The sequence below is a fragment of the Enoplosus armatus genome, chromosome 14 (assembly GCF_043641665.1).
Source record: "Enoplosus armatus isolate fEnoArm2 chromosome 14, fEnoArm2.hap1, whole genome shotgun sequence".
Taxonomy (NCBI): Eukaryota; Metazoa; Chordata; class Actinopteri; order Centrarchiformes; family Enoplosidae; genus Enoplosus; species Enoplosus armatus.
In genome coordinates this window covers 13,905,556-13,933,058 of record NC_092193.1, presented here as the reverse complement: position 1 = coordinate 13,933,058, position 27,503 = coordinate 13,905,556, and the positions used below count along the sequence as shown (strand labels likewise).

The 27,503-nt window shown below is 41.4% G+C and overlaps 3 protein-coding genes across 3 annotated transcripts; all 3 read right to left on the bottom strand.

Moving 5' to 3' along the window:
* Positions 1 to 1,613: 1,613 nt before the first annotated feature.
* On the bottom strand, positions 1,614 to 18,966 carry klhl24a (kelch-like family member 24a). The gene is made up of 8 exons (XM_070918723.1): positions 18,830 to 18,966; positions 17,242 to 17,360; positions 16,291 to 17,135; positions 14,129 to 14,313; positions 10,025 to 10,143; positions 4,311 to 4,499; positions 2,536 to 2,724; positions 1,614 to 2,417 (listed from the first exon to the last, which is right to left on the bottom strand). The coding sequence occupies exons 2-8, from the start codon at positions 17,314 to 17,316 to the stop codon at positions 2,217 to 2,219; spliced, it is 1,803 nt and encodes a 600-aa protein (XP_070774824.1). The 5' UTR covers positions 17,317 to 17,360; positions 18,830 to 18,966; the 3' UTR covers positions 1,614 to 2,216.
* Positions 18,967 to 21,488: 2,522 nt separating this feature from the next.
* On the bottom strand, positions 21,489 to 22,448 carry LOC139297106 (probable G-protein coupled receptor 148). The gene has a single exon (XM_070919696.1). It carries the CDS (start codon positions 22,446 to 22,448, stop codon positions 21,489 to 21,491), a length of 960 nt encoding a protein of 319 aa, XP_070775797.1.
* A 1,383-nt stretch (positions 22,449 to 23,831) lies between these two features.
* On the bottom strand, positions 23,832 to 26,620 carry mterf4 (mitochondrial transcription termination factor 4). The gene is made up of 4 exons (XM_070919495.1): positions 26,599 to 26,620; positions 25,826 to 26,294; positions 25,480 to 25,664; positions 23,832 to 24,286 (listed from the first exon to the last, which is right to left on the bottom strand). The coding sequence occupies exons 2-4, from the start codon at positions 26,280 to 26,282 to the stop codon at positions 23,906 to 23,908; spliced, it is 1,023 nt and encodes a 340-aa protein (XP_070775596.1). The 5' UTR covers positions 26,283 to 26,294; positions 26,599 to 26,620; the 3' UTR covers positions 23,832 to 23,905.
* Positions 26,621 to 27,503: the final 883 nt, after the last annotated feature.

Here is a 27,503-nt window from a genome sequence, read left to right as displayed (position 1 = left end):
AGCAGTTTGTGTTGTTTTTGTCAGAATATCAGAACCATAGCAGGTAGTGGCCAACAGGAGGAGCTGATGGATCCCTTTTACTGTCTCTTCCATACGTCACATGAAAGCAAAGAACATTTACTGATACAGTAAAAAAAAAAAAGGAAATCATGGTCATATAATTCTACATTTAACAGGATTCTGTCAAAGTGCACATTTGGGGCTCTCAGTTACAGAAAAACACAATATGCAACCTACGAAGAGATACATTTAAATACAAGTTAAACAAAGAAAACATATCAAAGTTACATTCACAGCAATATCTCTAGTCTATCAACACCTATTGTAGTAAAAGGTGACTTTTAGACGAGCCACATCATCCAAAATCCTTGTCATTCAGAACTCTTAACCCCCCCGTGTGAGATATAGCACTGCTACACCTACACCTTGGCTGACCAGCAAACACACATACACACACACACCTGGAGGTATCTGTGGTAACCCAGAGTTACATCTTTACATGTAAGTGTACAGGTGAGAGGTGTGAAAAGTTCTGTTGACAGAAGTTAGCAGTTGTGCAACGCTCACACTGGAACTCTTTGATAAACCCATCCAGACCAAAAAGTCGTAAAAGTCACACACATACACACACACACACCAAACATGCACACCACTTATTCAGAGCAGTCTTCGAGTTTGATCTACAAAGGCTTCTCACCACTACAAAACCACCCGCAAGCCCAGTACACCAATGGACTAAACATTGATATAGACACACTAAAGCTACGTATAATACAATAAAACATACAATTATAAAAAATGACAAAGTATAACTTAAAAAAATAAAATGTCAGTAATGAATGTGATCATAATAATTATGATGGAGCAAAATAAAACTTAAAAAGGGGGATATAAATGTAGATGAGAAAATGTGAGGTGATGGCACAGGTGGGGCAGGGAAAAGGGAAACGCACATGGGAAGTGGAACTAGGTGATAAGTGGAGGGATGTGCGGAAAAAGGAAACAAGAGGGCAGAGCTAACAGTGGCCATGTTTCAATATTTTGGAACAGCCGCCGCTCTTTTTCTCTTCTCCTAACCCCCACTTTGGGTCAACGGGTGAGAGCTACTTGTGTTATGTCCACTGACACTGTGGGAGAGCAGCTGGCTGACTGTTCACCACATTTTTTTTTAATCAGGTCATTTTGAGTATTAAGGAAAAGAGTTAAAAAAACAACGGAGGACAGTACTTTTTTATGTTCTTTACTAGTACTGGGCCGTACTGCACTGTATCGATGTATCTATATGGAGTGAAGCGGGTAGAAGGCAGGAAATCTGACCTGGCTGCTCATGCTGGCAGATCATTTTGGGCTCATCCTTGTATGGCCATTTTTCAGAGTTTGCCTTAAGGCATTGTTTTTGTTAATCAGCACTATCTGTGATCATTTCAGCTCAGCTAGATCTCAGGGTGAGGTTACTTTGCACAGTAATAAAAAGCACAGTGTTGGGAAGTTCACTTTCAAACTGATTACCTGCTTGTAATCAGTGTTATTATAAAATCACTTATGAACTCAGTAATGTTATTAGTATTAAGCCCTTTTTAGTATTAAATCAAATTCATAAAATATGCAGTTAGGTAAGCAAACCTACTCATTGTCATTTAGAAACTTTAGTGTTCAAGTTTCTATGTAAATGTCTACAAATGTTACAGTTTAACTTGAGTGCTAGAGTGAAGTATTTATTTTTGGTAATTCGACAAGTAATCACAGGTTTTCCCCAAATATCCGCAATCTGATTGATGACCATTATCATTATCATCATCAGTTTCCTTTAATTCTGTCACATATGATCCATGACTTCCCAATCTTGTGCAGTTACTACTAATGCAAGGCAACCTGCCGTGTTGATCTGACTCCACTGTAGCTCAGGTTACAGACAAGTCACTGGATGTAACAACCACTGAGCAAGGGGAACTATTACTATGGTACAGAACAGCAAAAGATTCATGAGTATTGCTACATGATGCTGTGAGAAAATAAATTAGCTCAAAGGTACTGTGCACTGAACTACTTACTGTGCCTGCTCTAAAGAAGTGTGTGATTGTGTGTGTGTGTGTGTGTGTGTGTGTGTGTGTGTGTGTGTACTGTGCTGTGCTTGGAGTGAACTTGAAGAGTTTAAGTTTCAAAGAGTTGAAGTTCTTTAGAGTGTGCTCTCATGTGAGAGCATGTGTGTGTTATAGTCAGGGCTTGTGGTACTTGTCGTTGTAGCGGTGGACAGTGACACAGCCATGGTAGGAGATGGGCCGCGGCATGGCTGCCACTCCTGTGATGATGCCTGACGCCGGGTCGTAACACAGGATGGTGTCTGTTGCTTCGCCATTTTCCCCTCTGCCACCAAGGATGAAGATCTTGCCGTTGCACACCGACATGCCACAGCTCTCCTGCAGGGGGAGAGGGACGGAAATTAGAGGCTGCAGCTTCAGAGGAGACAAACCCAGAATTTTTGCAGCTGTTAAGTAAGTTAAACAGAGTGCTCCGTATCTGCGTTTTATCTCTTACCTGTTTGTTAAAGGTGTGAACCACGTGTATCCAGTAGTCCTCTGCGGGGTCGTAGCAGAATATGGACTTGGTGAGACCACCGCACACGTAGATCAGGTTGTTGAGGGACACTGCTGTGATACAGCGCTTGGCGATGGGTATGTTGGCCCGTAGTAACCAAGAGTCTGTCTCTGGATCATAGCACTGAACCTGCAACATACAGATCCATATAGTTAGTAGTGTTTTATTGTGGTGAAAGGAAGAAGAACAAAGACATACTGGTGGCAAAATAGTTGTTGAATAGACACACTGGAATATATGGAGCTCATTTTGTGGTTTTACTGACGGCTCTGTGGGCTGACTTGAGCATGACTCTATGTGGTTTTGCGTACAATCCAAGCATTCTGTCACCCACTTCTCTTCCAAACAGTGTTGTCTCTGACTGTAGCTAACGTCCACAACACTGGATCTCACTCCAACAGACAAAAGACCTTTGGGATCAATGTGAATGAGCCCGTTAGTAGACTCCAGAGATAAATAGTTTGAAGGAACTGGAGCCAGCATGAACTCTAGTCCCTTTAGGCCACGTGGAGCCAGGTACAAACAGTCAGCCATGCAATTAGTGTAACACAGATTGACGTGTTAACTCAGACGTTGTGTTTACTAGCCTACACAAACATAAACAAAGATACCAGCTATTCCATGGAGGAAAGAAAAATGCTTCTACTGAAGTTTGGATTCCTGCGAATGCCATTGTCTTCCTGTTTACTGCCAGCATCCTGGCTGTCAGTCAAAACATAATGAAACTATTCCAAGGTAGCCTGTCAAGTCTGATCTCTGGGTTTATCTGATTACATTATAATACAGTGGCATCCCTGGCACATTTTAGAGTGACAAGATGACAAATTATCTAATCCTTCATTTCCTTATAATTATTTTTACCCAACATTCACTCCAAAATCTTTGTCTTGGGAGCTTACTCCCACATTTCAGTCTATTTCTTTCAGTTTGAAAAACGTGCGATCTGCCTTATCCTGCTTTTCTCTTTCTTCTTCCTGTTCCATTCCCAATTTCCATCAGCAACATGTCACAGCACATCACTATCATCTCATTAAGTAAATGCGTGTCCATCAATGACTCATTGATGTGAAATTAAACTGAAATACTGCACAATTATAAAATGGGAAAGAGATAATGATCAGGATACAATTAATGCAGTAAAACTAGCTTAATCAGGATCAACCAGACTGACCAGGATATGGCCGTTATCACATTATCTGACAATCAGTGATGTTCAACAGGAAAAGAAGCAGTTTCTGTTTTTGTACTCACAGCTCACCTTTCAGAGGCTGTTTAGTAATCAATTCTTGGTAACTTTTATTAGGAAATGTTTATCTTTCAGACTGAAATATATGATCATGCAGAGTCTGTGAACTAGATCAAGGCGACACATACTGTAGGCGTAGGCTATTTCCAATACATATTTTACATTTTGTCATACTTTTTCTTTTTTTATGAGGAAATTCTGCTTAAAAATTCTGCCTCAAAAAATGCACAGTTCATGCTTTTTTTTTATTATTAACGCAAACACAACACTTTAGCTTGTAATTTATGAGCCTATTTATAGCACAGCCTAATTTAAATACATACCTCTGAAAAGTCTACTTTGTACCAGCCAGTGTACCACTGTACCTTTAAGGTATAATCACTGGAAACAGGTTATCTGAGACAAAGAAAGCATCCCATCACATCACAGCAGCTGTCATCACTATGTGCTCTAGTGTGTGATTTCCCACCTTGTCTGAACAAGTGTCGTCGTCTGGCCCTCCTCCTATGACAAAGAGCTTGCCGGCACAGCTGGCCACGGCCGGAGAGCTGACTGCCTCTTTCATGGGAGCCACCTCTGTCCAGCGGTTAGAGAAGGAGTCGTAACACTCCACACTGCTGAGGCGGCTCTGCCCATCATAGCCACCTACAGCGTAGACCTGAGGGCAGACACACAAACATATATGGATTGAGGAGGAGTTAAGATTAGGGAAATTTTGAGTTTAGGTATGATATATACTTTTCCACATATGTACACAGAAACACACATTCACTATAAGAGAGATGTGTGTATTCATGCTCACTAGTTTAGAATGAATAGTTTCTACGTCAGCACTTAGAGAACCAGTCGATCAGGTGCAAAAGAAAGATGACGTACTGCTTCTGAACAAGTCCTTGTTGCTCTTAAACACGGCTGTAAACACTGCCGTGGATCCCTGGCGGCACCAGTGCATTTGCTAACCCTGAATATATACAGCCACATTTTGTTTTTTTAGTTTGTAGCTGCTTTCATTTCCAAGTTGGTTGATAACATGTGGTCCCATGCCATTTTCTGGATAATCAAACAAACATAAATATTACTGGAAGCTAAAGCATTACAAGCCTGAGAATGGTGTTGACATAAGATATGCACTCTAACAAGTGCCTTGTGGTCACACATACTACCCTCCTGGAGTGCAAAGAAAGTCAAAACGAGACAAAAATGAGGAACGTGAGCCATGAAGAATGTAAAAAAAATGGGGAAAAAGAGTGAAAAATAAAAAAGCTGGTGAAAGGTAGAGATTTATGGTAAATTTCTGTTTCCTCAATAACATTGTCTGGAAGGAGATCACGTGTCAAGAATACACATTGAGCAGCATTACTGGTTATGAGCATAACGCTGCTCTCATCAACAGGCGGTTCTTGTGCAACAGAAAACCTTCAGGCTGTTCCTGTCTCTCCACAAAATCTGAAGAATAAACAAGGTCAGAGGGGTAGAGGTAGAGAGGTAGAGAGGTAGAGAGAGAGAGAGAGAGAGAGAGAGAGAGAGAGAGAGAGGGAACAAAAAGACAGAAGTAGATGGGGCACCTGGATATTTGCATTCAACACCTGGGCTGACTGAACTACCGCCTTTTTTTAACTGAAAAGTTGATACAGAGATAAACAAAACAAAAGCCTTTATGAACTTGTTCCCTCCTTCTCTAGCATCTCAGGTGGTGCTTCAAACTGTCTGCGTGGCTACATTCATGTGTTTTCAATGACAAAGACACGACAATCGAGCCCACATTTGCTGGAGGGCAGCTGCCACACTGTAATTCACAGAATTGGACCACGGGCACGTAGACCAACTGAAGTTTGTTTATTTTATACTCTATGGTGAGACAGCTGATAACAAATGTTAAAATGCGGGTTGTTTGTTGCCACAAAGCGGTGGCACAGAGCGATAAAGTGAATCAAGTGCAAAGAGAATGTTCAGAGAGGTTTCAAAAGGATTTCTTTTTCTACTGGCTTTGAAGGGTTGGTTTACTCCACACAGGTTTTATTTGACCAGGTTTTGAGATTTCTTCCTCCTACAAAGTGCCTTTCCAGAAACAATGTCCCAGTCCTTGAAAGCTGTAGTCCCTATGAAAGCTGTTGGCAGTGATGCCTGTGGATTAACCAGACTAATGGGGACACTAAAGCTAAATGAGAAAATATGTTTTTTCATCATTTAGGCGAACCAACCCTTTAAAGCTCCATTGAGGATATCCAGACACTAGCTTGTGTAAAGACAGTACTAGTAGGGAGTGGGGGTTGGGGGACACTCGAGTGTCTCTGCACTCACTCGATAAAACACCCCGCATGGTTTCGATACACCGTGAAAGTGTAAGTATATCAATAAAGGCACATTCCACATTAGCTCGATGATGGTAGCACATAGTCTATACCGACTGGAGGTATGTGCCTATCACATAAACACTCAGCCAAACGTGATTCACGACTCCCTGCGGACACACTTGCTAACCACCGAACGAGCACATCACGACTTATTTTTATGACCACGTTCAAACACTTATAAAGGCCGGATGATTAACTGTTTCCTTAACATGCAGAGAAGAGAGAAGCAGCGGCATGGGAGACTAGAGAGACAAAGAGAGAGAGAGAGAGAGAGAGAGAAACATTATGATAGATGAGAAGATGAGAACAGCCGTCACCAAGTGCAGCCATAACAGGGAGAGGAAAACAACTGGTGACCTATTTTTGCTTATACTCTATGGAAACAAGACCAGTCCAACAGGACTTCACAGAATACAGGAGAAGTGTGTGTGCTCTTGTACTTACATCCATTTAAGAACCAGCTTCAGAAGTTCAGACTTAGGGTTGTGGCAAGGAATAAGTGAATGGATGTAGTAAATGGAAGGTCTGCACAAGTATCGTAAGACAAATGTAGGCGTGCTTATGTGTGCAAGTGGAGAAATATTTGATTTGTCAAAATGCAAATTGTTTGAATAGTGAGGTAGTGGAAGTCAGCATTGAGTGTCTTTGCATGAAAGCAAGAGCGTGCACACTCATTAAACAGGCTTGTTTACAACACTCAGCCTCATTTCTCCATACTTGCTGCAGGAGCATCAGTGCCGCACATCAAAACGGGAAATTACAGACTGAATGAGGAAATGGCTGGGTATAAACTCAGGAGCAGGGGGAACTGAATTCTGAGGAAAAACGACAACACAGACATACATCCTAAAGAGACAGATAATGTATTTTTTGAGATAAGAGGACAGATGCTATCTAGAATGAAAACATAACAAAAAAACATACATTGGAAAGGTCCCTCCTGACCAATCTGTTAAAAGATACGAGGAAATGAAACGGGATATAACACAGGCAACAGAGTTATAAGGGAAAATGATAAAACAAAACAAAAATGTCAATATCATTTATCTTCAGTCAGTATGGGTAGTGAGTAACTAAAGGCAAGAGTCTGTGAAATTAACGGAAAGCCATAGAAAAGGAAATATGAGAAAGGGGAGGCCAAAACAGAAGACAAAACCACATGTGTGTGACAGATACAGGAAGTAGTCGGAGACAAGAGCCTCTCCTGGGATTTAACATCTAACAAACGTGTTTTTCAAGAAAGGTCACAGCAGCAAGTAACAAGTGTGTGTTTATGCTTATATACTGTGTGGCACTATATTTGTATCACTGCCTCTTACACTTCGTGTTGCCTGGCCAGTTTAACTCTCAAGTTGCAGGCCTTGGACTAAATACAGTACATATCAATGGTACGACTGAACTAAAACTATGCTGTCTGATTTTAGCCTGAGAGTGTTAAGTCAGCTGCAGATCAGTTAGTTTAAACGTGGTTTCCTTTAACGTTCTATAATTGTGCATTACAGTAAAGCCATGTCAGCCATTCTAGTTTTCACCATACCTTGATACACTTTGGACTTAATTGTTGACTTTCATAGCCACAGTGTGACCCTCCAGCTGATTACCTCACTCTTGTGGAGGACCAGTGTGTAGTTTGAATGCACGCACGTGTGTTTGTTGTTTCTGTGGCAAGGCAACTAAACGTTTTGGGTGTTGTTTGGAAGTCATAGAAAATTCAATACAGATTGTCCACAAGCAGAGCTCCAAAAAAAAAGAAAGAAAGAAAAAAGTATTGTTTGCAAAATTGCTGCAGATGACAAGAACCCCTCCTGAGTCATGCCCTTTATGACAAAGTAAATAAAGCGCCGATTTAGCCCAAAGCTTTCCAAGAATACATAAAGAACATGGACACAAGTGAGTGTGCTGACTGTGAGTGGTGTGTTACAGAGATGTGTGACTCATCTCTGTTTATGCCTCCTTCAACCAAGACAATCAATGGCTGTTCTTCATTACGCAACACTAATGACAGATAATTACAGTTCAGACACTTTTCATGAGGTACACATGCCATTGTCTTACAAGTGGTCAACGTTTGTTTTGCATTAAGAAGGTCTTTACAGCCAGAAACGCCACGAATATAAATACTATGCTATAAAGACAGGCTTGACTTTCTAGTTTTCAAAATGCAACATGTGGTTACAAACATTTCACAATTTAGAAATATAGTTATTATTTCTAATGATAGAGTGTCATTTCTCGAAAATACAATGCAGCATGCCACAGGAACATGAACAGCCTTGTACTGTATATATTTACACACTAAGTGTGTTAAATTATGCCTATGTACGCAAACCCGGTGTGTGTTTACAGGCTTCTCAGGGGTTCCCGCTGCCATGTATGGCCACTCCAGGCGTATGTGATTGAGCAGAGACACATGATACACGATATGGGCAAGCGGACTAAGCTAGTCCTTAACTTGGAAGTGTGAGGTGCTGGCACACGTCCATTAAACTCACACTGCCCTCAAACAAGAATGTCCACCTAGCCTTGTACCAAAGACTGTAAATAGTAACAGCTCAAGAGTAGAAACAGCGATCGAGACATTAACTTAAATTTCATAACCAAACTGGTGTCGGATCTCTGTTTTTAATCTGACACTTGACATATAGTACAGTACTGTATATATGTAGGAATAACTACAAGTGACTGTTGAACGATTTTCCATGTGTCGGGTATGTAATGGCTGACTCAACAGCGCTGTTCCAGCAGCTGAGGCACTTGTTTATATGCCAGTTTCAAATAAAGGCAAACTTCCTTCCGTCTGTTGAATCTGCTGTATGTATCCAGGATGTGTGAGATGAGCTGGCGTTTGCAAAAACCCTTGGGCAACAAACAGATGCGTCACACATAAGAATAATATAATATTGCTCCTTGTCACAAGGCGCCCTCATAGACCATGACATGAGTGACTCAGGTCTAAGTTAAGACTAGATACTTACTGTCAATCATCACTAAGTATACAGAGCCTTTGGTGTTTTTAAAATTCCTTCAAGCCTGCAGGTAAGAGATTATGTGTAACAGTGGGTTGAGACGATTGTAAATGGTATGAACCGAAAGCAGTCAAAAAGCTTTGTGGAACTTTCCACAATCTTACTAGCAGGTGATTCCACAGAATCTCCTCACTGTGTAAATGTCCCCCCCTTTGTGCTTTATCTCAGGTAAGTTAATTACATGTTATAAAGTAATGATGTTGATGCACTGCGTTGCCCTCCAATTCTTCTGAAGCACCCCTGACTCAAATTGCTGTAAGCACACATCATATTTCCCTGAGAAACCAAACTGTTGCTATATTGAAAGTGCATGTGCTGGATTTATACTTTTGACATGCAACTCTTCAAAAATGTAACCATATGTCTGGACTATGGCGGTGACCTCGTGGAGACCACCTGAATCCTAGCTGGGCAACTTGGGCTGCTTGTGATTTCTTCTTCTTGGTAAAACAATAGTAGAAATTGCAGAAAGTGAAGACTATATCATGCAAATTGAAGAATGGCTCAATGACATTCTCCTCTTCAGGAAACACTACACATATTTTGTGATCTAGCAGAACCAATTTTACCGCAAACCTTTTGCCCACTGCAATTATGGCTCCATAGTCGCTCTTTATCATAAAGTAAATGAAAAGTGTTAACATGATTACTTTACAAGCCTGAGAAGGAACAACACAGCTATCCAGTGTTGCGAAGGTGCTATCAATGAGTGAAATATGACACTGAATTATAAATCAACTGCATGAGGCATCCACGGTGGGGTAACCATGCACCCTGATGCAGATGCATCAATCCCTGCTCACCTTGCCCAGGAGGACGCCCATCTTGTGTCTCCAGCGGCCTTTGTTAAGAGAAGCCACTCTGATCCACAGGTTGAGTTGGGAGTTGTACATCCACACGTCCCTGCTGTTGATACGACCACCTAAAAACACCAAGGGACAAACAAATGCCAGACAGCAGTTAATATTCAAGACAATAGTTTTTGGGTTCAGTATGAGCAGAAGAGACAAAAAGCAAATCCAGCACTCGAGAGCTCATGTTGTTATCATTTGTAATCCAGTTGATCTGATATAAATGAGAAGTTTAAAAATAAACCCAAGCTGCTCTTGGTGAACAGCCAGCTTCGAAGTGTGTGTTTGTGTCAAAGTAATGTTTTATCTCCTATCTGGGGTAGAGCTGTAAGTGTCTTATCTGAATTTGACCTGAGCTAGAGAGTAACATGGCAAATAAAAGGTTTCCTCACACACACATACAACAAGTTGGCTATTTAATGATACACACACACACACAGTATCATTTTTCATTATGTATGCACAGGTGTCAGTTTTTAAATTATCTTTAGAGTTACAACAGCAGGACTGTGTGTCTCATCTGTTGTCTCTGGGCAAACATGCACCGTATGAAGTTGTAGAGAATAAAACACCCACTCGACCAGGTTACAGTGTGACCCAGACACATTTTTTTACAAGCCCTGACATGTGCCCTCTCAATAAGGCCCACCCCACCACCACCAAACACACACACACACACACACACACATACACACACACACACCTGTCTGTTGATTCTCCACAGACTGACGGACGAACCAAACTGATCTTTTAAAAATACAGTGGAGGGCAGACAAAGACGTGATGAAATGTAGGTTAACCAATCAAAAACCTAAGAAACCAGCGTCAAATTTAAGTTGAATAGGAAACATGTAATAATATCTAAAAGTCATTTGAAAGACTAAGAGGATTTTGTGACCACTGCACTGCTATTAGATCCGGTAGTAGCTCTCTGATGGCTTTTAACAATAAGTTCAGAAGAAGTGTATCTTGGAGCGTGGGTGCAGCATGGTTACCAACAAGACTCAAGCACGTAAACACATCAGTGACAATCTGTGTTATTTCACACCGGGACTCAAACTGATCACATGTTCTTATTAATTTTCATAATCTGTATTTTATTAACTGGTTATGAAAATTAATAAGAACACTCCTGCCTTCAAAATCACACCTCTCCCTTTAAAACTCAGTGCCCTTCACAGAAGAGCAGTTTCCTACTTAACAACAGGGATTAATACATAATAATATCCTGAAACTAAAATCTCAATTCATTCCAGTTTGTTGTGGTTTTGTCTGCAATTTGCTGCTGGGTGTTTTCTTTGTACAGATTACATGTGGGTGGTTATTTGGAGCAATGATAAAGGCATAAAGAAAATGTGCCAGTGTAAACAAAAGGTGTCTAGGCCTCTTCTGTATTCACATGCAAACAAAGTTTTTCCGTATTGTTAGCTAGCGGACAGACAGACTGGACAGGTATAGATATCAGGCAGGTGATTCATCTCAACAATAAAAAAAATTCCCTCCTTGAAAGGTTATCTAATTAAATAAAAGCAGTGGCTATACATGTCTACCTCTTCTCGTTTTTGTTGGGTGGGGGGGGGGGGGGGTAATTAATGTTGAGCCATTTTAGATTATACAGTAGCACACAGACGAAGGGAGACAAGGGAAGGAAGTGAGTCGCAGCATGTGTCTGCTGGATAATCTGCTGGATAATGATGAAAGAGCCAGACAGTCTGCTGCCCTTGAGGCTACTGTTTTTAAAAGATTTGCATGGAGGAAACACGTTGACGGAGGATGCACCACTTCAAAGAGACCCTTGCAAACCTAGAATGCCAGTAAAGAGAACTACTACCTTCATAGGGGTTTTTTTTCTCACCATAAACTTCAGTTGGTAGAGTCCTACCGGCTCAGATGGGGAGGACCACTGCTGCTAATCACTGTTCTTAAGGAACAAGAGGCAGTGACTTTGGGAGGTACCACTGTGATTTGTGTGACAGCTTTCTGAGAGTTTCGCATTGCTTACATGCAGTTTTGTTGCTAATGTTAATGACTATGACATGCAACCCTTCTCTGTAATGTGTGAGGCCATCGCTGCTCATTAGCTGATAAGGAAATGTGTTTAGCTTCCCACAGTGGCGTCAGATAGCAAACAGAGATTTGTTTCTTTTTTTGTATCTTGTGAGATCAGATCATAATTGAGATCATGCTGACTGTAATCTTAAGTACTCCTGAACTCAAAGCATTTCCGTGTTAATCCAGCATGCTCACTCTGGATCTTGACAAAGAGGGTGATTACAATGCTATGGTTGTCAGAAAGTCGGCGGTGGCCAGAGACCCTGTCCCAGTACAAAACCTAAGAGGTTTTTTGTATACTAAATTGAGCCACATCCTATTTGAGACCACAGCTAACAGCAGCTGTGCTGGAGACTGGAGGCCCTCCAAGGTATTTGCACCAGTTTCCAGTGTAAGGACGTGGGCAGACAGACTGGAAGTATGTATGGGAATGTAATCAAGAGAGTGCAAAGATGCAAATAAAGTTGAGAAAAGGGGATTAAATGTATTAAGGCAGATGGGGAAACAAACTAAGTAAATGGGGCAAAGAAGATCATAACATACTATAAAGTATAGTCGTATGTATACACATGTATGTCGTAGCACGTATGTATGTGTGTGAGACAGAAAGCCGGGGGGGGGGGGTGTTGTTGACTTTTCCAGGCAGAACTTGAGGGTGGATTGATAGCAGACACGTGAGGACTTGGCACAGTGAGAGCATAAAAAAGCATAAACACTGCACACTCTTTGCTGAAGGGGAGAACATTCCTTTTTTCCCTCTATATCACTTCATTTTTTTTCTCTCCAGATCTTTCAACGGCTGTTTTTATCCAGTGATGTTTTGCGGCTCATATTCAGCATGTTTGAGCATGAGCAGTCCTAGCAGGCCATTTTATTTTTCTTTTTTTAAGTATTATCTAGCATGCACATTTGAACTTCTGTCAATGCATATTCTTGTAAATAACTTCACAAAGATGAAAGAAAAACTCTCAACCTCCATGAGCTCAATCTAACAACCAAACAGAACTCCACACTGTACACAGCACATGTTTATATCAGTGTTTGGCTTTACCAACTACCTTCAGCCTGACCTCATCAGTTAAGATGAACGACGTAATACTAATGTCTTGTTTAATCTAGATATTTCTTTCACCAAAGGAGGCTTATGCCACACTTGGCCCAAAGTTCCAAAAATGCAGCAGCCTTGCCAGAAGGCAATGAGAGCTATACTATCTCAGATTTAGGTTTATTTCAAGCTCATCGCATCACAACCTATTGGTGCAGTCCGCAAACAAAAAGGGATGTTAGACTGTTAGACTGCATAAAAGGAGATCCTAGAAAGCTGCTGAACCGATGTAAAAGGTGGTGACCCTGATGATTGGCTAATAGGAAGAGAGAAGGACTGAGCAGGCCAGTGAAGGCCTCTCTCAGCGCTGAGCCTGGAGTGTGAATCCAGATGTTACTCTCATATTTTCCCTTCGACTCCAACAGGCTGTGGCTGTAAAAATAACACAGGCCTTTCCTGCCACTCCACTGGGGGATTAGATGGCAAGCACAGCCAGACTGACCGTGTTCCTTAAAAGTGCACTAGTGAATTTATCTTTTTGGGTATGACACAATCTTACAATTATTAAGAGAAACTGGACTTTGTAACAACCAATACCATACTGAGTCTAACTACAGACAAGGCCAGTGTAATAGCATTTGTACCAAGGCTTGAAATTGACTTTTGGATATAGATAGATAGATTTAAAGTTACCAGCCATTCTGAATTCCCAATAACAATAATAGTTTTCTAATTTCTAGATAGTAAAAATAAGAGACAACATGCTGGAAAACTATGGCTTAAGCACACAAAGATGTCTTGAATTTAATTCAGCATCTGCTGAAGTCATCTGTAACTTGACAACATCATCTTCCACAGTTAATATTTACCTGTACATTGCAGTTTGGCTGGTGTTCATTTCAAGCCTCGATGGGACCATGCTTTTGAATTATTTGTGACAAATGTAGCGGGGGTCTTACCTGACACCAAGATGTCATTGCGGAGGGCACAGACAGCGTACTCGGACTTGGTGAACTCAGGTAGTTTGGCCAGTGATTTCCACTCTCCTGTGACTGGGTCATAACATTCAGTGTAGGGTAGGTTGAAGCCCCCCACTCTCTCACAACCCCCCACCACCACAATCACCTCAGAGTAGCCAGTCGACCTGCACGGGGAGGGAGGGAGGCAAGGTAAGGGCAGAGGGAAAGACATGGAGAGATGGAGGGGGGAATAACAACACAGATGAAGCAATTTTAAAAAACACAAACACAAGAGGACCATGTTTAACTTAAAAGGCTCCTTACGGGAATGTACAGATTACAGACATGGTATGTAATTAAAATACTGTATATTAGAAGGCCTATACAAAGGGTTATGAAGACATGTAAACATACATGTGTCAACACTTGGAGAAATTAATTACAGAAGGCAGACATTTTTGTGGTGGTTTCCACAGGAATAACTTCACTTATCTTCAAGGCAAAAGTTCAGTTTACAATGAAGGCATCTATCAAAAATACAACAAAACACATTTGGGGCTAGACTTAAGCTGAATTTCCATGATCACAAAGCTTTCCTATTTGGCTGTTCAACACATGCCGTAGATATGACCACATTTCCTACGCGGCAGCTAATTAACAACAGCTTCTTTTCTTATTGTACCATTCGAAAATACTGATGCCAGATAAAGACTACTAGTGGTTTATCTGTATAAAAAGTCCAGTACATTCTGGAAATGTTCCGAAAATGTGGCACAAAAAGTTTCTTTGCACTTTCACTGTATATTTACTGTATGTATATGATCGAGTGTAGGTCAGACGCAGGTAGGAGATTAGGGCGGTTTCACATGCTTGCATATATCTGAGAGACAGTCTAGCCCAGGAGCAGTTTAGCTTTACGTGTGTGTGTGCACGCAATGTGTGTGTGTGTGTGCATGTGATTAATTCGATTCTAGAGGCTTCAAAAGAGAAAAGAGGCCCCGGTGCAGACACAGAAAGGGGGAGAGAGAGCCAGGCATCTGTTTTGAGCAGGAGCAGATTTGGCCCTCAGGGCAAATTAAACCGACAGTGTGTGGGGACGAGCCTGATTGGCTTGCTGATCTGAACAGATCTGCCTGGATACTGACACAATACACCTGAAATATACATCACACAGCCTTAATAACTGGCAACTGACAACTGGCACTGTTCCCACTTTAACCCTTACAACAGGTCTAACACACAAAGACAGCTGCACTGTTGTTTGTTGTACAGCAGGCTACCATATGGCCTGTTTTGTATCTCATAAGGTTTCAGTAAACCTTTGTCCTTTATCAAACACTACATTGTAACATCCAACTGGACAACAAAACAAAACACCAGAAATAAGAGGCCATTTGGTAAGTAGGTAGAAAGTGAACAGGTGGGGACGCTCTGAAACCAAACACATCAGCAAGGTGAGTTACACTGCTGGTATGATAACAAGACTCAACATTTCTTGATTGCCGTTCCTTGCATCACATCATCATCTTATTTTTTCTTTCCAGCCAACCAGTCTGTGTAGGGACATGCCCTGCCTCCCTCATTATCATTTCCATTTCAAAATAGGGTTACAAAACATAGCACACTCAATGACACACTTGTCTGTTCAGCACAATAACACTCCCTGTCTCTTTCTCTCTCTCTCTCACACACACACACACGCATGCACGAACACAACAACAACACGGCCAGGAGCACCAAGTTCATGCGGAAGTTGTAACCTCTAGCTATACAATGTGGGATGAAAGCTTGACTGAATGCTTAAAAAGACTTGTTTTCTTATCTCCCTCTGACCTCTGTCATCGCAGTGGAATAGGTGTTTCAACCCAGCGAGACAAAAAGGCTGTCAGATTGACGTTTGTAAGATCAAACAAAATCTGTTTTCTTTTACAATAAAAAAGAACAACAAAGCAGAGATAACAGAAATCAACTTCATGTGACTGCAGCAGATACTGTAAGCATTTGATCGGATTAACAAGTCATACTACTTCCACAAGCCAAAAATGTTGTGACAGGATAAACTGATGGATGAACTCACTGTGTCTCATTTCCTTTTGTAGATAACATCTAGGTTCGATTATCTGTCACCTTCCTCATAACAAGTAAGTCAACATTTTAGTTACCTGCGCGGACGAGTTCTGGGTGACATCATTTCATTTCCGAGCACGTGGTAGCGCCTGGCCTCGTGGAGAAGCTGGTAGCACTCTGGGGCATTCTGGATGAGCTGGTCTCCCTCCACTGTCTGGACAAAGTAGTTGGGGTGCAGTAGGGGCAGGCGCACATGGTGCAGCAGGGCCTTCAGTATGGGCTTTCTGTGCTCCACATCGCTGTACACCCATCGCATCACCGCCTCAAACACCACCTCCTCCTTACCGATGGACAGCTCATCGCTGTCGGTGTACTCTTCCAGCTCTTCACTGCGCAGGTCGAGAAACTCCTCGTGCTGAGCCACCTCTGAGAAGTTGGCCAGGGCGTAACTGCGACAGCGGCTGGCCAGCTGCTTCAGGGCATGGGCATCTGCGAAGCGCTGGATGCCCAGGCAGTTGCACGGGTCCAGCTGGTCCTCCAGGAACTTTGCACAGGCGTCACGCAGCGTGGTGATCTGGAAGAGGCTGGAGGTCTCAAAGAGGAACTGGACATTCTCTGTGGTGATCTTGGCACGGCCGGTGTAAACATAGGTCAGGAAGGAGTCCATTGCCTCGGCCAGGATGCCGTTGATCTCGACCAGCATCTCACGGCTCTCGCGGTGATCGTTGCAGAACATGGCTCTGAAGTAGGAAGAGCAGGCAGAGAGCACAGCGCGGTGGCAGGGGAACTCGCGGCCCTGCACGCTGATGACCACATCAGTGAACAGGCGGCAGTCGCGAAACTCATTGAATACCTGCAGGATGCCCTCTGAGTGGGATGAGCCAGAACAGAAGTCCAAGACATCCTGGCAGGCTAAATTTTTGGAGTCAACCTCAAACACCTTCAGAGACAACAACATTTATAAAGATGTATAAAGATTGTGACTTTAATCAGTTGAGACAAAAGCTGCAAGATAGAAAAGATATAAAATGTTTGTTTGACAGCACCTTGCGTTTGACAGCTGGTGAGTCTTTGATCCCAGAGTCCCCCCTGTTCATCCTTCTGCCCAGAATCAACACCATGGCTGCCACCTTCGACGAAGACCTTCTCTAAACTTTAAGTTGACCTGTGGATGGAGAGCAGGCAGTACGGTACTATTACAAAAAAAACATTAAACATCACTATATACTATCATCATGGTACCCTATCAGATGTGGTTGGAGGGGACAGCCAGGAAAAGGACATAAATTCATAAATAGCAACCTAATTGGATCACTGTAGTACAAATTGAGAACATAGTGGCAGGCAAACAAGCCACAAAGCATGTGTACAGAAGTAGGAGAAAACATGTGACTCCCACAACAGCCCATGGGGTAGTGCTTAAAAACGTCTAACATCATGGTTTTAAGAAAAGTCGTTCCAGGGAATGAAATCTGAGCTGTACACAAATCTGCGTGTCAGTTCCTCTAGCTCATCACTGCTGCAAAACAGTTGTGCCCTGCAGCACAATGGACTGCGTGAGACGGAAGATGACAAAAGAGGCACGGGAGGGAGAGAGAGGTTGAGCAACGGTTGGAAGGCCAACCTACATGTCAATCAGGTTTGTTTTGAAAGAGAGTGGGGGCAGGGATGCTATCAGAAACTATATAATCATTGTTTGGCCAATAGGTGCAATGTCAGTGCCACTGATAACCTTGATGTTGTGTTTTCTGTTTTATTTAAAACCTGTAGTGTGAGGACTTTGGTCTCTTTCAGAAAAACAACAAAGGTGCCTCATGAAATATGCTTTGTTCACATCCACAAAGACAGTGTGTAATATTCAGGACAGCTCTTACTCAAGTTCTTGTAGATATTTCATCTGAACATTAAACTTTCTTATCTATGGCCACACTGCCTCTGTCAAAGTTGGCAGCAGGTCTGGTCTTTGCTCCTGTGAGGTCATTTAACTCAGGTTATTTTTAAACTTTGGCTCAGCCTTGGAAGACTCAACCTATTCACGTGCCTTATTCGAAGTTCATGTAAGCTACACTAGAGGACAGGTTTAACCAGAGGTTTCTGACGCATGAAAGATTGACTTAGTGACTAATACTACCTGAGGAAAACAATAAATTAATGTCAAATAAACCATAAAATGAAATAAAGCAGACTTTGTTGTGTTAACTTAAAAAAAAAAATTGTTTGGCGTCATCCAGTTGAAATAAAGTATTACAATTGACAGAAGCTTATAAACAAAATAATACACCCACCATTTATTGTTTTATGCTGTTTTTTAAAAATAAGTCAAATGTTGAAATGTGGCAGTATATATCATAATTTTAGTATTAATTACAGACAGTCAAGTATAATGTAAATAGGTATATTGTCCGGTAGCTAAATAGGCAGAAAAGACGATGTGCTTTGGCCTATTAGACAAAGAACACTTGCCTCGCGCCGACCGTTAGCCCTTGACAACATGTTTTTAAAAAAAAAACAGTAGCTGAGCCGTTGCTTTACTCGGCATACTGTTACAAATTCAAACGGAAAGCGAGACATAATTCTAAATTCAGAACTCATGAACGTTAACAACAATCCTTTGTTTCAGATAAAAGTTGTTACCTTATGCAGAAGTTTCCAGATGAAGCTTCCTCTTCAGTTATAAGTGGCCAAACAAAACAAAACAAAACAAAAGTATGAAGACAAATAAATCTGTATCCTGAACAAGTTTCTCAGTATCTTTTACGATATCTGCCCTCGTGCAGTTATGGCAAACAGAGTATGCTGTTCTGTAGCCGGGACATTTTGATTTTGATGTGATGACAAAAACAAAGAGCTCTAACTAGCTAACAGTAAACACAGAACCCATATATACTTGTCAGCCGAAAAAAAAAATCCAGCCTACTGCGCCCACTCAGCTGGTGCTCCCGGTGCATCATGGGTAATGCGTTCATTTGAACGTGTTGCCTCTTACTATTAACTCAGCGAGAAACACCACTTCCCAAGCGCCTGTGGTTCTCCACGTGGCCGTCCTTTGTTTGCAAACAAACTCAACTTTTAGTGGAGAAAAAGTCCATAACAAGAAGTGACAGCGGTTGAGCAATGCACGCAAAATAATACCAGTTTCACGGCGTTACTTGTATGAACGTGTAGAGGACAGTATTAATCGTAAATGGTACAGACAAACGTCAATAAATACACTTTGCGATCTGTATAACATAGCAGCCTTATTGACGTGGATTTACGTAGTGGTTATAGATGCATACAATGGCAACCAAAAACATACAAGGAATATGTGTCTAACAAAACAAATATCTGTAATGTGACCCGGTGGACACGTGAAAACAGGATGAAACTCATGCTTCGCTTTTTTTTCAGGTGAGGAGGAAGGAGGAGCTTTGTTGGAACAAAGGATGTCACAACTTCCTTGCTGTGTTGCAAAATAATTCTGAGAGCTCCAAAGAGTTCCCTGAAAAGCTCCAAGATGTTATCAATGACCCAGTTTACACAGTTTTGAACCATGTGCGTAGTCTTGGGAATAATAGTACCCTTTACACATCATTCTTCTGTCAGTGAAAGTTAAGGCTTACGCTTCAACATGTATACACATCCATATATACATACACACACACACACATATATATATATATATATATATATATATATATATATATATATATATATATATATATACACATACATGCCACAGTGGCAGGTCTCCATCCATACTGGTAGAGTCAGTAATGCATACAAACTGGAACAACCACATGTTGAGACATCAGCAACACAATGGCCAACTTCAGCAAATGGACGAAATGGCCACAGGTCAGAAACAGGTGAGAACGTTGCATGAGGAAGGTTGTTTTGGCCTCCAGGCAAAAGAACTAAACCATGTAATAAGAGAACATGAGGAAGAGTAGCGCAAACATTTCCATGGAAAACAGGTAAATCAGTCAACACAGAAATTAATTAGACATTATTAGAGCTGTGTCATTACAGTGCCATGGAAATTGATACAAAAAATGGCAAACAATAGCAAATGTGATTTTGGTGCGTATCTGGATCCTCCAACAGATGTAGAAAGCCTGGCAGCGAGCATAAACAGCAGGTGTCTAGAGCATGTGTGAAGAGAGTGAGGCCCAGTGGCTTGATACACCAAACAAACACACCTACATTTACTGCTGGAAAGAGCAGTGACGCAGCCCAGCGGACAGACGAATGCGTCCCTCTGGTGTTGAGTTGTTGTACCAGTTACAGATGGCACACGGCAGAGTCAAGAAAAAAAAAAAGTCCCTGCAGGCAGGATGTCTGATTCATCACTGTCCACACCTCTTTTCTCTCATCTGGTGCCTTAAATTGCCAAGTCAGTTAGCCATTTGTTAATGATCTTCATGGACATCCAGTTTTAGACAAACACAGCTTTGAAGGCGAATGGAGTTAAGTGCTTTGTTACTATGGTCACTAAACTGTGAGTGTCTACCTGTCTTTTACATTACATAATGATGACGAAATACATATTTGGGTTGTACAATTTCTTTTTTAATAAGCATGGGATTAAAGATGCCTCAACATTGAGCCAGCAAGAGAGTCCATTCTCATTCAGATCGACACAGCAGTAAAATAACTCTTATAACCTAGAACAAAAGTCAGATTCTACGGCTACAAAACATGTTTAGCACCAATTAAGACAATCAAATGATTTAAACACACAAAGACTTAAGTTGGCAGGGCTGTTGAATTACCAGTTTACATTTAACTATTATTTAGAGCAAGGATGACAAAGAAGGGGTGTCTCAGGTGAAGCAAACACCATATGATGTAAAACATGGACAGGGCAGCAGCTGTAGATGTACTCAGTATTGTTTCTGGGAATTTGGGAGTTTTAACGAGCTGAGGAGGAGTTTAGGTTCTATATTTGCACACAAATTACACATTGTGTTTTAGAGTCACTATTCTTACATTTGGCTGCTGCAGGTCAACAAAATAAGATAAAATAAATGGATTTTAGTGTTTCTCTACAAGAATTACGTTCATGGCTTTGTGGAAACAAAATATTTTAAATGAATACAGAAAATGTGACTCTTTTTGGTAGCTTATCAAAATAAAAAATAATTAAAAATCTTAGTGCGAATCTGGATCTCAGTATTTCTAAACTCCTGGCTACTGCCCTTGCAGTTACATCTTTGTTTGTTGATGGGAAAACATGTAAAATATGTGTATCACTTGTAATTCCATTGGAGAAATCAAATAAGTATGAATAATGGACAGTTCGTAAGTGTCTCTATGAAACTGTGATCTGGCTGAGTCTCCTGTGCTGGTGCAGCAGCTGCATTAGAGTATCAGAGATCTCCCTGTACCTCAGCCCATACAGGTATGGAGCAAACGCCCTGGGCAGCAACATGAAGACACACATATTGACTGTGCTGATCCACACACGGACATCTTGACTTATGTCTTTCCTCTGGAACAGGAAGAGCTCCAGGGTGAAAACAAAGCCAGGGGCAAAGTAGAGCAGGAGCAGAACCCCGTGAGCCAGCAGTGTGACCCGGGCCCTGGAGAAGCGGCTCTGCCAGATGCCCTGGGTCCTTGTTACCATGTAGAGCCGAATGTAGCAGTAGAAAATGAGGATGGCACAGATGAGCGCAGCTACAAAGAAGTAGATGTGGATCCCCACCAAGTTCTTCACCTGAATGAAGCCGAGGGAGATGAGGACCAGACACACGGCCACCTTTTCATGAGGATCCCCCCTCTCCACCTCCATCATGATCACCAGGGTGAAAGGGTACATGGCTGCCAGCACCCACACCCCGACCAGTATGCGGTGGGTGCGGGCACATGGGAGAATGTCATGGTAATGGAGAGGCCAGCGAACCGCAGCATAGGTGTCCACCACCATGAGGGTGACAGTGAGGATGGCACAGCAGTAGGCGGTGACAGTGACCGCTGTGACCAGCTCACACACCAGCCAGGGTATTTGAGCTCTCACAGCGTTACAGATCACCGTGGCCAGGTTGAGGATGAGGAAGAGCATGTCTGCCATCAGGGTGTTGGCCACCAGCAGGTAGCGTGTCTCCTGACGCAGGGCACGGGACAGAAAAATGCATGTCAGGAGAACAGGGTTGGCTAGCAAGGTGGCCAGAGTGACGACTGTGGTAGGGATGAAAAATAATTCTAGGTGCCACCTCCGCAGGCTCTCCACCCATTCCTGTGTGATGTTTGAAATGAGCACTGATGGCGTCATTTTGTCTTTTTGAGATATGGTCAGATGCTCTGACTGAGGTCTGTTTTATGGTACGTTGACGACTTCCTCCAGCAGCTTCCTGTGAATGAAAACATCACAAATGTCAACAATCAGAGTGGACCACCTTCAAAAGTCTAATGTATGAGAAGAGAGACTATTTTATATATGTTTTTCATATAAATGTTAAAACGCATTGCGACCTAGTTAACAGCTATGAGCAAACATGGGTCTCCACATGAAGGAGTGTACAAATAGCAACCATTACACAATGGTTGGGTTTCTGAAGGTGTTCACATATCCAACATCTTGATGCATTGCAAACCTGTGATAAACACATTTTTCATGCACTGCTTTGGTGTACTCAGTCTTGATCAATATGACATTGATATAACTTTTGCAATTCTCCTCTTACAGTTAATTTACAAGTGAGTTCAGTCGAGATCATTATTAAAATGAGAAGCCAGCACTTCCTGGCCCTTCAGTGTTATATCACAAACAAAAAAACAAATGCAAATCCTGTTACATAAAAGAAACACCACTGACTTTAGTTGCAGTTTGGATGAAACAATCTTCTGTGAATGTTAATATACACACATTTGACTGCATCAGTATTTAATATATAAAAGTTTTTAGGGGAATAATACAAACATAATTATGCCGCCACCGGGCTTAATGCTTAAACATACTCAATCTCTTGAGACAAAAAACAGAAAATCACTCACTTCTGTTCAAACTTTGTGCTGACACACTTATTGACAAATTATTGATTGACCAAAGGTACGTTTTCTTACCTGATGTCCAGAAGAGCAAAACCTCTGTGTTGCACGTCCATTTAGGCTCAACGCTTCTATAAATCAATGGGTGTATGACTCCTCTCATCTGCTGGCCTTATCTGATGTACTCTTTGTTGACTCACACAGATAATATAGGAAGGAGAAAGCTAGAGCCACTTGGCCATCACATAGTGACGGGGTGGAGCTTTCTTCCTCATAGCTGCTCAACATGCTGTTGCTTCTTCAGTGTTTTCTACTCAAGATGTTTTAAATCTGATTTGGTTGTAAGGACTCATTTGAAAACCATATAGATTATATTGATTAGATTCACATTTCTCTTTTAATTTCACTGTTTCAAGCATCAGCCTGACCTCCCACCGACATCGTCACAACTTACGTCCTGATGCGGCCACTTACATAAACACAGAGATCAACTTGAAACCAGAGGGTTCACTCAGTCCAATCTGTTGCTAATCATGGGTACATTCAAAAGAGAACAAGCTAGGTAACACGAGCCACATTATGTTTCCATGTGTGTATTAGATAAGAATTTTCTATGGCACTTAATGACGAGTTCAACAGTTAAAAGGAAACATTTTATTGGTTCATTTTTCACCATCAGATATTTAATTTTCTCTAATCACGTAATTTCCTCTTTAAATGATTTTAAGGTCTCTCAGTCAGTCATTTCTTTCTCCTCTTCCTGTATCCACTTTTTCCTCCAGTCTCCTCGTCTTCTTCATCCTCCTCATCATCACTATCAGCTTCAATGTGGTCCTGCTGTTGCTCCTGTTCCTGCCATTCTCTTGCCATCAGTCTCTGAAATACATCATACTCCTCTGCTGACGCCATGGCAACATGTGTGAGGAAGGCGTCTCGGTCAATGTTAAGGATGCTGTCCAGTTTGGGGTTGATGATGATCGTCTGTCCTTTCTTGTCTGGGGTTTGGTACAGGCCCCTGCGCTCCAGAAAAGAGTGTCGATGGCGCACCTCGTCCAGAGTGAAACGGAACAACCTGGACTTCACCATCTCTGCCTGTTTGACACCCATTCGGAAGTAGGCGTACTGTGGAGAGATGGGTTAATACATGCTGCAATAATTAGCAGTGTGGAATAACAAAAAACACTTAGAGATAAACCTCAAATAAAGGCTGTTATACAAATACAATGTACTTAGAGCAAAAGAGTAACAAGTAACTCACCAGATAATATATTTAGCTATATGGTCATATCAGATTATTAGTGGCTAAATGATCCGCGGTTAAAAGCAGCACAAAACCTGGCCACCACTTGGTAACTACACTGTGATTCATTCACAGCCACTGTTGAGGTCAACTATGGCCACCAGAGGGAGTACTACAGCAGTGTCCCAATGTCATTCTACCAAGCAGGTTTGGAGTACAGTATGTAGTGTGTTCACACTGGAAAAGCAACAAAATCTGCTCAAAAAAGTCAGTATGCAAACTAAAAATGAGGGTGCTGTTGATGGACACTATTGATTACTACAACACATCAAAAAACAATTTGCTGTCTGTTTGTGAACTTTAAATGAGTCAGCTCATGTCAGCTCAGGTCTTGTATAATTTGCTGTTAGTGCAAAACAACAATAAAGTATGTTGATTTCTTGTACAACACATGGAAAGAAATGTGCATACTATGAAAATGAGTAAATAGAGCATACTGTATGCAGTTAGTGTTTGAATTGGTAAAAAGCCTATGTGAACAGGAATCCCTCTGAGTTGTTGTCTTTTACCACTACTTTGTCAGGTCAAGTTCCGAGGAAGTCAATAAATCTACCATGAGAACAGCACTTTACCATGGGAACTGTCTCTAGATGGCAAGTAATTGTATTGAACTTCCATATATTTCAATTAGGCCTGTAACTACTGATTATTTCTGATTCAATTTTGATTTATTTATTACTCATTCATTCTATAAAATCGTAAAAAAAAGTCACAATTTTCCAGAGCCCACGGTTACGTCTTCAAGTTGCTTGTTTTGTCCGACTAACAGTCCAAAGATTGACATTTGAGGAGCTGGAGCCGGTGAATAGTAAATCATGTAAATAATTTATCAAACAACACGATAAATTATTTACATGATTAATCATTTCTCAAAATAATTGGCTAGTAATATTCTGTCGATCTACAAATCAATTAATTGACCAATTTCAATTTTCAATTTATGTCTCAATAGTAAGTCTGTAAAACACTCTTTAGCGCCGACTGTCTCATCCTTTTCTTTGGCTTACATGCTGACCTGAAACTTGTATTCTAGCTGACCCATGTTTTCCAGTACGATGGCCGGACTATCTCTGAGGATGTCAGTGACCTGCTGGACGGTGAACAGGCACTTCTCTCTGAGGAACACCACTGCATTTTTTATTGTCTTCACAGGCACAGTCAGGATCTGAGGGTAATGGGCCACCACTCTCTGAAGACTGCCTACAGGGAGATATAAGGAAAAACACTGGCTTGATAATCATACAGAGCACCCCATTAATATTACTAGTAGTACTAATACTCTGAGCATGAAGCACTTCCAACTAAAGCAATATTTCAACAATGTTATGATAAACTGTGCTATACAAAGGTCATGATCTCACCTTCAACCAAACCTAGTTTCCGCAGGTTGCCTATGCGCTGTTGAAGCTGCAACTCCTTGACAGTGTAAAGCTCAGGACATTTCTCCAGCAGTTTCAGCACACTGGAAGGATTGAGGCCCAAGACGAACAGAGCCGTGAGAGTTGACAGAGCGTGTTTGGCAGCACTTCCTCCTTTGACTTTGGACACAGCATCATAGATCTGCTCTGCCTGGGTGTCTGTGAATCCCATGTCAACCAAAGAGTGTAAGGACAGCTCTGTGACTGGCTTCCTGCATAGAGGACTGAGGTCATGGTGGTGTTGTGTTGACTGCAGAGTACTCTGCTGGCTGGTGGAGGAACACAACAATCTGCACCCGATACATAGAGGCTGGAGGTGGCATCTCCCAAACTTGAGTGGAAGTAGAGAGGAAGTGGCATTTCTCACAGTCCACCGAAGAACCCGAGGAAAACAAATCATGGCTATAAAAGACTGACAGCAGATATGTTCCTGCTTTAATTCCTGTTGTTGAAATACGCTCAGATACAGGACAAAGGTCACTGTTTTAGCTATAGAACAATTATTAAATTTAAAGTTAGCAGAGGATATGCTAAACAACCTGCTGTGACATCATTAGCCTGAGTTAGCGAACATGAAGGTTATAGCGGATGTTTGTGGGCTGTTTCTACATTTCTGAAGCAAGTGGCTCATTAAACAACATCTTTTACAACATAGTCATTTTATATTAAGTTGAAGAAATACCAAAATTGTCATGTTTTGAAGCATTGTGATTCACCTGGCGAGCAGCGACTCGGATACCCATGCTTGTCCGTCATATATATACTTCCGACTTCAACACAGGGTGTAGAGGACTAAGGGTTCCGCTATGTTCTGCTTGCATGATGAAGAGCTTGAACCAGGAGGGCACACGGCAAAAGTGAAGTTCTGGTATTGAATGACGGAACAGATTTAGATATTATATTGGTCTGAGGTGTAGTATTTTAATCAACAGAAGATAATTCTGCTTCTTGGGGCTGTATATGAAACCTAAACCTGTATCGTTATGAGAATCACAAAAATGCTTATTCTACAGCTAAAAATCTCCTCATTTATGTGCCTGAAATGATCAATAAGTATTTTAACTCAAGATGACGTACAGCATTGGCAATACTACGTTTTTCTCCACATTTCTGACAATTGAAATTTATTTTAGAGCCGTTTTGTTTGCATGTATTGTACTGCTACTTAATGATTTCTGAAACAGGCAATTCCTCAATCATTACTCTAAAAAATATAAAAAAGGAACAAGTTTGTGGTAAAATATTTATTGTGTACAAAATAAATAGATAAAATATTGTAAATATACTTACAATTTCTAATTAAAACATTGAAGGTTAAAACCATGAACATAAAACATATATTTATTGAACAAAAGCTGGATCAATAAAACTATTCCCTTCAACTTCAAATCAACCTAATTATGTGGTTTCTCTGAGGTATCACTTGTGGGTTTTGGTGGCAAAGCTGGATCCCTGTGAACTGTTGCTGTGATTTTAATGCTTCAAATTCTCCCTAAACCCAAAGAATAAATAAAATAGATTAAAAGGATTTGCTGCCCTATGTTGCACTCAGCAATCACAAATATGTCAACAAGCACATTTTGACAATGATATTCATTACACTTGGCAACAAGCTGTGTAT

What these genes read in the sequence shown, in the direction of transcription:
- klhl24a (XM_070918723.1), bottom strand. Translation starts at nt 17,316, where the DNA reads ATGGTGTTGATTCTGGGCAGAAGGATGAACAGGGGGGACTCTGGGATC. An exon ending in ACGACACTTGTTCAGACAAG is followed by an intron (nt 2,725 to 4,310) that starts GTGGGAAATCAC and finishes TGTATGTTGCAG; the next exon opens with GTTCAGTGCTATGATCCAGA. An exon ending in TTCACACCTTTAACAAACAG is followed by an intron (nt 2,418 to 2,535) that starts GTAAGAGATAAA and finishes CTCCCCCTGCAG; the next exon opens with GAGAGCTGTGGCATGTCGGT.
- LOC139297106 (XM_070919696.1), bottom strand. Translation starts at nt 22,448, where the DNA reads ATGACGCCATCAGTGCTCATTTCAAACATCACACAGGAATGGGTGGAG.
- mterf4 (XM_070919495.1), bottom strand. Translation starts at nt 26,282, where the DNA reads ATGATTTGTTTTCCTCGGGTTCTTCGGTGGACTGTGAGAAATGCCACT. An exon ending in GAAACTAGGTTTGGTTGAAG is followed by an intron (nt 25,665 to 25,825) that starts GTGAGATCATGA and finishes ATCTCCCTGTAG; the next exon opens with GCAGTCTTCAGAGAGTGGTG. An exon ending in AGCTAGAATACAAGTTTCAG is followed by an intron (nt 24,287 to 25,479) that starts GTCAGCATGTAA and finishes ATCTCTCCACAG; the next exon opens with TACGCCTACTTCCGAATGGG.